Raw genomic sequence first — 11,979 nt, 5'->3', positions numbered from 1 at the left:
TATTTACATTTCATCTGTTCTATTCCAAGTATAGAGTATAATACCGGATTAAATTGACTTTACTTCCTGAACCAATTCCCAAACAAATACTTAAGTGACTTAAAATATTGTCTCAGTTTGAAATGGGTATATTACTTAACGTGGAATAGTAAAAAAAAGAAATGCTGACTAATGAAGTATGATTCCTTGGCAAGTGGATAAAGGTGAAAAGTAAAGAGACTAATTTTGTCACTGTCCTTTTGCATAAAATAATAATTAGCCAACAGGCAAAATATCTGAAAAGTACTGTGGTAGCAACTTATACTTGCAGCTTCTGTTGCAAAATTGTCCTAGGATTATTTGGACTATGTTAATTTAGTGTTGAATATATTTTTATATAAACATAGTACATTTGTATCCTATCATGATGTGCATATAATTCAGGGACGTCTCTACTATCTGTTGACTGTTGGTGGTTTTTGCTTTTATGTTGAGTATTATAAAACCATGCATGATGGTTTATAATTGTCTATCTTTTCATTTGAGCATACAATGGAAGGAGAGGAAATACCATGTTGTAAAATTTTTTTTCTTTTCATCTTACTGTCACTGAACTAGCCTGTTTCCACATGAAAGTACGATCTGAATCTAAATAATTACCACTTTCTTGCTTTGCTGCTGCCTCCATGGTCTTGTGAAGAAAGTAAACATGAGTTGATCTTTTTCTGTGTCTGGTACAAAAATCAATCACTTTGCCAATTGTGTATGTATGTATGTGGTGGGCACATCTGGTTATGTCTTTTGCTCCTGAGGTTGCTCTTGTAAATTGCAGTGCTCCAGCAGCATTAAATAGGAGATAACTATTAACTTTTGATATGCATCTTGTAAAACTTTGGTGCTAACCTATTCATAGAGCTTATGCTTACAGATACCTAAACAGCAATGGGAAGTGATGCTTTAGCTAGAAAGTTTGTTGAGCTACCCAGGTTCATGCAAGGTCAAGATCTTAAACCCACAAGTTAATTAAGGTGACAATTCTACCAGAGGAAACAATAGTAGTATTGGAAGAGAAGTGGGAAAGGGCAAGAAACAGATAGAAGGATCTCTGTCCTGTAACTGATTTGCTGGAAATGTGTTTAACAAAGAAGGAAAAGAAGGAAAGTAAAATTTTGGAAAAAGCAGATGTGAATTAATTGCCTTGGCATGTTTTAATGATGGAGAAAGATGGGAATATGCACATCTGTAATATTTTGCAGATTGTACTATTGTATTTGACAGAAATGCATGTGTACATGGTAAACTGTAGTTTTTTCCAATGTTTAAGAGAAAAGATTCTCCTTTTCTGATCTCAATGATGGCAATATATACCATCACAGGCCTTCTCATCTTTCTCAACTGAACACAAGGTATGTCTGTTCTTTCCAGTAAATACTTCCATTATTTTTTTATACTAATATGGTAGCTCTAGACTGATACTTGTATTCCTACTGGTTTAGATGCTGGAAAACTCAGCCTTCAACTGGATTTTCTTGAGTTTGTTCTGCTTTTAAGATGATTTCTTTTGTTACTTATCATATGTACGTTTAACATGTCGTTAGTGTTCCTGCTCACGCTTGAGAATGAAAAATATGTTTCTATTTTAATAAATTTTAAAAATATTTCTCTAAAAATTGCCAAATGTGAAAACATTTAATCATTACCTCCTATATTTAAATAATAGAGTGATTTAAGATTGTCACAATGACTTCATCTTCAGAAATAAGTTCACCATTAAAAAAATTAATATTTACTTAAAGCCACGCCTTGCCTTTGAAAGACAGAACAATTTGAAGTAGCATAAGCTTTACTACTGCAAAGAACTCCACAAACTTGCTCGTGTTACCTTAATAAATATATTTTATATAGTTGCCAGTCAGGCTATTGAAATTGCTTTTGTGGATTTACTTAGCGTTTATATTTTGCACCCACCTTAATTAGGTCTTACATGTCTCACCATTTTTATCAAGATCTAAAGCAACTACTACACCTAGAAAATATTGGTTTTATTCTGTGACAATAACTGGTGCTATACAAGAACTTAGAAGTCATTTTGTATCTTCTGCATAATGCTTCAGTGTGTCAGGCTTATTGTTGTTATAAATGCATAGTATGGAGGTATGGTACTACTTTGGGATGTTTTCATCAAACAAATATTGAAGTTTTTGTATTTAGACATCACTGTACAACCACAAGTGTAAGTATCTACTGGGGTAGGTGCGGAAAATCACCTTTGCAAGGAAACCAGACTGCTTTTGTCATCTTATTTACATCTTAATTACATAACACGGATTTCTCAATAAAGTTATGTCTAGCATCTAATGGTACTGCTTATTTATAACTAACGTGCAGCAGGATTTGAGCTAAACTTTTCCATCTCTGAGTGGAATGTCCCTTTAAAAGAAAGCACAGATCATAACATGTGAAAACAGCATTTGGTTTTCAGACAAATGACCTGTAGAGTTTCTTCAGTGAAATATTCTCCATGGGAGCCTTTCCAGTTCCTTGCGTTCATTCCTCTGCATTGGTGCTCTTTCTGTGTACCTTTGCAGGTCTCTTTTCCCAGGGTCCCTGGGTTTTTCAGGACTCCTGCAAGAGTGCTGGGAACTGTGTCCTAGTCTCACAGTAGCTGCATTGGAAAACAGGTTTCCAGGATCCACAGTTCCAACTTTCAGAAGCCTGTCAGGAAACGTGGATGGATTCTCTTGATTCCCAGGAAGTATTCTATAGAAGGCCAGACCAAGTAACTGGAAAATATTTCATGAATCACCATTGATTCATGATTCCGGCAAGTTTCTTTCCTTGAAAAATCTTCAACCAATTCTATACTTTGCTTTTATGGTTTTTTCTATTCTTTCTCAGTTGGATTTGTTTCATAAGCGTTACTCAGACACATAACTTCTCAGTGAGTGATTTGCAGATGATTAGAACGTTAAGAAATCTGTTTCTAAATAACAAATGAATAAACTACAATTTGAAGAGAAGGAAGCTAACAGTCCTTCAGGGATAGGCATGTGGGTTGTTGTTTCAGTCCTCAATACAGCAGTGATAGAGAGATTGTAGATAAATGATTTTCCTTTCTCATAGATGCTTAAATGCAATCCAGTATGTATTCATCCTTACAATGCAAAAACTTACTGCATTCTGTTTAAAGTTTTAAGTTTCTGTTTAAAGAAAAAAAGGCAAGAAGACCTGAGATGTACAATGAGAGAGCCCTATATGACAGAAGGTAATTATTTTGCTCTATTTGGCACTTGTGGACATCAGCAGGAATAGCTTACCATCTAAACACTGTATTTAAGAAACATACATGCTAAACAAAAAAGACTAGAGGATAGCAATAAGAATAGTATTTTTTTTTTAAATGCAGAGTAAAAGAATTAGACCTTGAAAAAGCTATGTTGAGTAGGATTCAGTGTGTGTGAAATGTTGCTGTAAAAAGTTTTTTGTAGCAAAGGACAGAACTAGTTTTCTCTATGCTCTGTGAAGTTTAAGGCAAGGAGTATTGATTTTGAAGCAGTGTTGATTCTGTTTCAGTTTTTACATTGGGAAGTGTCTTGTTGAGCTCTGGAATAGGGTACCCATCTGTAGGATCCCTTTTCCTGTGGACTTATGAGAACAGCTCAGATCAAATTGTAATGAGTGCACACACACACACACATCCTCTTGTTCCTGTGCCTGAGAGTGCAGAGGGGCTCAGCATGATCTTCAGTCCTTTCTGTGTTTTCTGTCAAGTAGATTGGACCAAAATTCAAATATTTACTTGCAGTGGGGCAATGTTTTTTGTCTAATTATTACTTTTGTCACACCCTAGTCACAAACTTTCAAGGTTTTTATTACTATTTTTTCACAGAATAGAATAGACATGGGCAGAATGTACATTACTTAAACTCGTGCAGGCGACGTTATGGAGGAATACAACATTTTCATTACATAGATATGTTAATGCAGTGGGAAAGTGGCTTAATTCTAAAAGCAGGAGAGAGGCAAAAGCCCTCCGTGTGCATCCGTATGCTCAGGGAAAGTGGAAAGCAAGCTCTGTCGGTTTTCCCTCACTGCCGGGAAAGCCACTGCCTCGACTAAACTTCAGCTTTTCTCCTTCCCTAGTGCGGCAGTTTCCTGCATGTGAAGTCTTAACTATAACCAGGAGGTGGCACAAGAGAGCCTTGCAACATTTTATGCTGTACGCGCCTCACTGTAAGCAAAAGTATAGTGAGAAGTGATTCGCTTTCCAGGTGACTATGCAAAATCTGCCCGTTAGAAGCCGGCAAACATAAAATAGCAGAAGCTTTTTGCATCCCGTTTGTAAAACGAACATATGTGTACCTGCTCCCTTTAATCCTCTATCTTTTGAATCTTAGTTTCCTACCTTTGATTTGTGAAGCCTGTCAAAGGAAGTAAATTAGTTTGCTTGGGGAAAACACAGACACTGAATCACGTATTGAGAGTGTAGAGTTAAGCATCTTACCTAACAGTATTCCTGCCCTCCCCCACTACATGCTCACTTTTCCCTTATTGTTAAGCTCAGAAAGAGTGTCAGGATGGCTGTGCTCCCCTGCTTGGATGTGCAGTAGATGGAGAGGGTCAGTTGTCCTCTGTTGCTATGGTTCTGAATTATTATAGGGTTAAAGTTTTCTTCCTCAGCTAATAGTAACCTTTACAGAGTACTTGATGTAAGCGATTGGAATAAAGAAAATAGGAAGAAACAGTATAATGTGAGAAAGACAGAAAAGGGGAAAGAATAATTAGAAATACAAAAAATGGAGAAGAGCTTTGAAACCTGTTTTTGAAATAGGTAACATTTTTTGCCATTAATATAAAGAGGCTGGTTTTGGAACAGTACAATTATCTGATTTGTGTTAGGTGAATAAAGAGCCAGTAAAATATTTTCACTGCTCAGATCTACACAGTTTTGTCCAGATGACCCAGGGAATCCAGCTGTGATGTACTGTTTCCCTGCTGACATTGTCATGCTCAAATGCTAGCTCTAAAAATAGATTATGCGATAGCTGAAAGTGAAAGGTTTCTTTCTGGAAGTGATAGTACAGCTATATTTCTTGAGGAGGAATTTGTAAGAAACAAAAAGTGAAAATAGTGCGTGAAATGTTCAACTGTCAGCTTTATATTAAACAAGTTGTTAAATTTAATTTCAGAAGCTGCCATCATGGGAACATTTATTCTTCAGCTAAGACTAACAAAGAAAAAGTCCTTGATGTAACACACCTGAAGAAGCCTCACAGAATTTTACAAGATTTTAAGGTGTTTCAGTGTGGTGTTGTTTGGTTTTTTTTTTGTGGTCTTGATCAGACTGTCAGTCCAAGTGACCTGAATAATTGTAAAAAACAGTGGGACTCATGTGAACTTTATATATATGCATTATTCTGCATAGGTATATTTTGTATTCCTGAAGGCGATTTTGCATGTCTGAAACTTGGCTGCTTTTCAACTCTAGTAGCTTTTTTTTTTTAATAGTTAATAATAATAATGATGGTAAATATTTTGCTGGTAACCCTGCCTCTGTAGCAACGCAGTACACTTTTAAATACAGTTCTGATTTGTAACAATTTTGAATTTGTTTTTAATCTGGCTAAATTGGGTAATAGCTTACTAAAACCAATCTAGATAAGTGTTTTCTTCCAGCAGAACTTGTATTTTTAAAGTGATTTCACTGGCTGTTCAGCTGCTGGTAGCAGCCTTATGGTAGAGGGGTCATGAGAACTCCCAGCATTTTGAGCACTGTGTTAATTTATATCAGTTCCAAGCACAAAGAGGAATTTAATTTTCATCTATGCCTTGTCAGTCTGTTTATTCCAGGCTTTCCTGGCATTTCTACACATGTATTTTTCATTTTCATTCCTCATGGAAAAAAAATAGCTCTTCTTCTGTCAGGGAGGAAAGATATAGTAATTGATGATAAAGAGGTTGCTTAGAGGCCACTTATAATGGTTTTAAGTCCTAAAGAGTGATTTCTCAGAGATAGCAGTGGTTGAATGAACATGCCAAGAATAAGACCACATACATGGCACAGAATCTGCCAGAAGCCCTTGCTTCACTGGGCATCCCTCGGAAGGAATTATGCATGCCCATAGATGAACACACAGATGAATCCTGCATTGTCCTTAGCTGCCTTTTTACTGCTTTATTGCATCACCATCCCACTACTCCTAATGACCATGTGCTCACTCTACACCAGTCTCACAGGACTCTCCATTGTAATAATAAAGAGTAACCTACTCTTAGAAAATAGCAGCTCCTTTGGCCTTCTACACCTTTGCTGCAGCAAGGCAAAATGCTGGCAGCCTCGTCCAGTACCACTTCTGAAGGTACCTGGAAGCCTTCAGTTACTTTCCCTTCAGTTCTTTCAAAGCTTCAGCAGGAAGTAGATGTCTCAGAGCACAGATTACTCAGCTGGCTCAGTAGTGCAGAATTGGCCTTTGTATTGGAAGATGTGGAAAAGCAATTAGTGCTCAAAGTCTGGGCTGCTATCCCAAAATATCTGCTATCAGCTGTATAGTAGGCATCCAGGTAGGACTGCCCTGCTCTGCAGAAGCTCCTTAGCCTGAGACCAGAGTCATGTTAACACATTTCTGCAGGGCTGCCTTGTATAAGCACTGTTATCTCAGTCCCATCCTATTCCAGCCAAAACTCTACAAGCCATAACATGGCCTCTTTGACTGCAGTGTCTGCTTGCAAAAAATACAGTGGTCTGTATCAAGTGACAATTCTCATCTCACCATGGCTTCCCTGAATGCTAAAATGTTTTCTAGGAAATAGAGCTGTGGTTACATTAACTATGACCAGAGAAGTGAATGCTGAGTCCAAGGAGGACTGGCAGAATAACAGAACAAGCAATCAGACCGGCAGCAGAGCACTGGGTTTGTGTGCAGGTGGCAGTGGATGGGTATAAGGCAGAAGCCTGCAACACTGGTGGGCAGATCAAACCTGCAGTCACAATTTCTGGAGGTGAGCTGATGTCATGCAGGGCTGGGATGGCAGTTACCAATGGCAAATTTGTGTTCACCCTTGGTTTTTGCATGGGAAGGGAGGATCAAAAGGGGAGGGAATTCGTGGTTACCCTGCAGTGAAAATAAATGTCCTTAAGGCACTGGAAATCATTTGTCAGTGTACTGCTGAGGCATTACTGTAACAGCCAAGTGTTCCTAATGTACACAAAACCCAAAATGGATGGGAGCACTTCTGAATAGCACGCATAAGGTGGTAAAGGAAACGATATGGAGAGTGAGATAGCAGAGAACCCTGTGTGACCTGTATAGCTGGAAAGATTGGGCAAGGGAAATATGGCAAGAATTCTGTAACCTGAATAGAGCTAATTCTAAAGAATGATTGTCTTTTTCTGATTCTTTAGTTCAGAAAACTGAATATAAGCAGCCAGGAGCCGGCCCGTACAACTCAACAGCCTTGGCATTTACTTCTTACTGGTTCACAACTTTTTCTTCCAGCCCCCTCTCTCAGCGGCTGCTCTCCAGCACGGGCTGTTTGGGGAGCACAGTGCTCAGGCCAGAGAACAGCAGGCTCAGAAAATCCGTTTAGACAGTGGCTCGTCCGCTTGAAATAAAAAAAAAAAAAAAAAAGCCGTCTCTCGAAGACCCGCCGAGCCTGGGGGAGCGGGTCCCTGCGCGCTTCCCCGGGGTACATTCCCCAGAGCCATTTGAGGCCGCTCAGCACCATAAATGCCATTTGCATCGGGATAGGATGCAACAAGAGCTGTAAATCACTGACTGCGGAGCGAACACCTCCAGGGACAGACACGGCGGAGCCGGGCCTCCTCGAGCTGTGGCAATGTGTGAACGGTATCTTTTGTTGGGGGGGGGACTGATGGCAATTAGATGATACTTATCTGGCTCTTTGATGTGTATTTACACAAACAACGTTTTTCCTCCGGGACTTGAGGTATAAAGGAGTCGTGCTTCTCCACACTATCCTTATCGGCAGCTCCAAAACGCAGCAGGATGACCAAGGCCCCATTCTCTGTGGAGTGGCTATCCCAGAGCAGCCAGGCCCCCAAGAGTCCCACCCAGGGCACGCCGCGCCGAGCATCGCCCTCGACAGCCGGCCGCCGGCCCGCTTCAGGTTCCAGACCCGGAATGAGCGAACGGAGCAAGGAGAAAGTCGCCGGGAAAGGCAGCAGGAGCAACAGGGAGCCTTCAGCAACACCCCCCGCTGCAGGTAACCGCGGCCACCGACTCGCTCTGGGTTGGGAGCGCTGCATGAACTGTGTGCCGCTCCCTGGAGCCGGGAAAGGGATTAATGCGGGAATGCATTGAGTCGGGCGGGCATCCCTCAGTCCTGCCTGACATTTTTTTTTCTTCCATCTGCAGGTGCAGAGGGGCAACCCTCAGAGGAGCGGGGCCGCGAGTGCTCGTGCCCCGAGGAGCCGAGGGGCGGTAGGCGGCTGCGCACGGCGTTCAGCGCCGAGCAGATCAGCACCCTGGAGAGTTCCTTCCAGAGGCACCGGTACCTGGGCGCCGCCGAGCGCCGCAAGCTGGCGAGCAGGATGCGGCTCTCCGAGGTGCAGGTGAGCGCGGTGCGGGGAGCCGGGGCGGACGACGGGGTGGGAGCTGACTGCTAGTCTAGAACGGGATCTCAATTCTTGCCCCGCTCTCTTTTCCCTCAGATCAAGACCTGGTTTCAGAACCGCCGAATGAAGCTCAAGAGGCAACTGCAGGAGTTGAGGCCGGAGCCTTTCTGCACTCCACCTCTCCCTTTCGGACCTCAGGTGTCCCTACCACTCACCTACGTGGCCCGACCGCCGCCTCTACCCGGGCATGAGGCTGCCCCGGGGAGCTTTGCCTTGGCAGCGTTGCCAGCACCCGCTCTGGATGTCAGCAGCGCCTGCAGAGCACAGCCTGTCGGCTTCTGGGCAGCACCCTGCTTTGTAGGGTACAGGGATCCTAGGGCTTTCTTGCTGAGTGTCTGACCCGGCTGTATGGACCATGACTAAGGAGAATTTGCACTAATGATAACTATATCTGGGCTGCCCCTGCCTGCATCTGCCTGCTGGAGTTCTGGTGCAGCAATGAGCAAGGCACTGATCGATGATCCAGATCATGGACTTCAGGCCAAGCTACCCAGCAACGTTCAAACATAGTGGGGTAAATGGTATTATATATGGAATCACCTAACAAACTTAACATTTTTTCAGCTTTCATACGAATTTGTCACAAGGACTGCAGAACTACTTATCCTGCCCTGAAAAAGCTCCTCCCCATTAAATGAAGCACAGTTCTTATTCTCTAGATCTGCCCTGGCCCTAATACAGAAAGAATAATCTTTCTTGTGTTGTACCTTGCAATTTACTGAGGATACATACAAAAAGCATGAATTTCCCCCATTCCCTTTAACAGCTGTCCCAATCTCAGCTGCTTCCCATATGGCACTTCAGGAGGCAGCTGTGCTTTTAACAAGACATGCAGATGTATCTGGAACTAGTTACCAATATTTATTACTGGGCCTGCAATGACAGCAGAATTTGTACTGCGGACCTCAAAATAACATATATAGAGTATGATTTTTAGGATATAAAAAGTGACTTTCTATAAAAATATGAACATACCTTATCAGAATTTCATGGGTGGCCTCAGTGGGTTAACGAGGTCCTACTGGAAAGATGCTGGATCTTGGGATCTGGCCTTGCAACACACACACTTGGTCTCAGTCCTGCATGCGCTTAATGGGGTATGAGGGTGATTATTAAAAGAAATGCAACATTTCAAAGCTATTTTTTCACTAAATGGCAGTAAAATTTGTTACCATTGTGCTGTGCACTTTTTGTTTGAATAATGCTCATGATTTGATATCTGATTTGATTAAAATGGTCTGATTTCAGGCTAGAGAAAGGGCTATAAAAAATGATCCTTGACTGTTGTCATGAATCTTTCAAAGATGATTGTGAGCTAACATGAAAAGCGAAATAAACATTTCCATCACTTCAGAGCTGATCTCATGGGTTATTAGAAGATTTCTGGTGCACTTAAAATGTGGGCTTTTATCACGAATGTCTGAAGGTTCTCTGCTAGTCATTCTTGAACACAAATATTTCATTTTTATACAGGGATCACTCTCCATCATTTGAATACATTCACCTAGTTCAAAGTAACTTGTATGTGCCTCCAAAGGTCATAGTCCTTGATTTTTCTGAGTAGCTCCCACATTTGGAAGTCTCCTTAATATTTTAATCCACACTGCATTTTTTTAGTCTTTTTAGGTTACTATTTGCCTACAGGTGCACTGTTAATGTGGCTCTAATGCAAGGGTTTCAGAAAAGCAATAAGGAGTTTAGGTGCTATTGATCTTCCTGAGGCTTTTTCAGAAAGATATTAAAGATTATGGAAATTTGCTAAGAGGAGATAAGGAAAAAAATCCAACTGAATGTTTATCTTTCGAATTCAAATATTACTAAATGGCTGTATTGATTTGAAGGAAAAAATAATAATAAATGGGAGGGAAAGAAATCTGAAATTCTATTAATCTCTGAAATATCACTGGGAAACAGAGATGTCTCCAAAAGGTTCTTCATTGGTGCATACTTGCTCTAAAGCAGAGACATTTTAGAGACAGCGCTACACTTAAGATCAACAAGTATACAAGTTATCCAGAAAAAAAGGGTCAAACTGACTGTCCCATTTTTAAGGGGACAAACGTGGTGGGGTTAAGTGGTCTTATAATCAGCACAGGAGGAACCCAGACGGTTTGCTCATCCTTTTAAATGCCATCGTTACATCTCCAGGTGCTGTCTTATATCGAGGCTGGAGGCACAACCCTTGTGCTGAGGGTTGGAGCCGCTGCAACGCTGGGGAACAGCCTAGCCCCAACCAAATGCAGCCTGGGGGGAGCGAGGGAGATGAAAGGGTTCAAGGGAGAGAGAACAATACCCTCCCAGCCGCAGAGGGGTGGCTGGGGATAGAGGGTGATGGTGGGATGGTATGAGATTTAATATGAAGCCATGCAAACCTTGCCTAACTACACCCTTCCACACTCAAGCATAGCTCTTCAGGGTAACTTTCCCCTCTGTGCAAAGGCCTATGCACAATGCACGGTTCTGCAATTTAATCCTACTGAGACTGTAGAGAGAAGCAGGACTGTGGAGCAGCCTCGGAGTAGAGGCTGCCCGAGGAGTTAATGGACCTGAGTCCTGCGGTCCTAACAGAGGCAGGTCCTAGCAGGCTTTCTGGGCTTGGTCTGGCCATCAGGGGTAACCGGGGTGTATGAGCTTGCAGAACTAAAAGCTGAGCTCTGGTCGGAAAGGTGCTAATGATAACTAAACATAACGATTTCTTGGCCATGTGTATGCTCACCAAACACACGAAAAGTCTTACTCCCGTTTTGGCAGCCCCACCTTGCAAATATTGTCCTAATCCTCAAGAACTGCTCCAACGAGTGTGGGGGGTGATGCTCGTTTGACTGAGCACATAATGCTATCAGAAGATCCTCACGAACATATGTTAGCACTTATTCTACCTGCAAAAATCTTTCTTTAGCAGTTAATCTTAATAACTACAGATCTTAATAACTACACTGGAGCTCTGTGCTGGCAGTCTCTGTCTGGAGACAAAAAAAAAAGGGAACGGGGCAGAGAGCTGCCAGGGCAGCGCACGGGCGGCTCGCCCCGGGGCCGGAGGCACTCAAGGCACCGCAGGGAGCCCCGCACTGCTCCACCAGCGTGAGCTCCTTCATTTCAACACCCCTTTTGTGTCTTTAATCGCATCACGGCCACCACCCAGGCAGGAATGCTGCCGGCGGGACAAAGCGCAGCCTGCGAGCCCCCCGCAAATGGCAGGGTCGAGTGGCTGAGCCGAGGAAGAGCAGTTTGGTGCTGGCGGCTCTTTCGAAAGGGGCTGTATAACCTGAAAAAGGGGCTCCCTGGAGAGGAAAGAGGGGTGGGAGGGTAGAACGCTGACTTCAAAGCATTTGTCCCCACAGTGTGTGTGCAACCTGATTGAATTA

At 42.3% G+C, this 11,979-nt stretch overlaps 1 protein-coding gene across 1 annotated transcript; it reads left to right on the top strand.

Annotated features, from left to right (window-relative positions):
- Positions 1-2: 2 nt before the first annotated feature.
- LOC107316090 (homeobox protein VENTX-like) lies at positions 3-9,967 on the top strand. The gene is made up of 3 exons (XM_015867236.2): positions 3-8,202; positions 8,355-8,551; positions 8,651-9,967. Exons 1-3 carry the CDS (start codon positions 7,986-7,988, stop codon positions 8,951-8,953), a joined length of 717 nt encoding a protein of 238 aa, XP_015722722.1. The 5' UTR covers positions 3-7,985; the 3' UTR covers positions 8,954-9,967.
- The last annotated feature ends 2,012 nt before the right edge of the window (positions 9,968-11,979 follow it).

This window comes from Coturnix japonica, chromosome 6 (assembly GCF_001577835.2).
Source record: "Coturnix japonica isolate 7356 chromosome 6, Coturnix japonica 2.1, whole genome shotgun sequence".
NCBI classification, from domain to species: Eukaryota; Metazoa; Chordata; class Aves; order Galliformes; family Phasianidae; genus Coturnix; species Coturnix japonica.
This window is presented reverse-complemented; position numbering and strand designations above follow the sequence as displayed.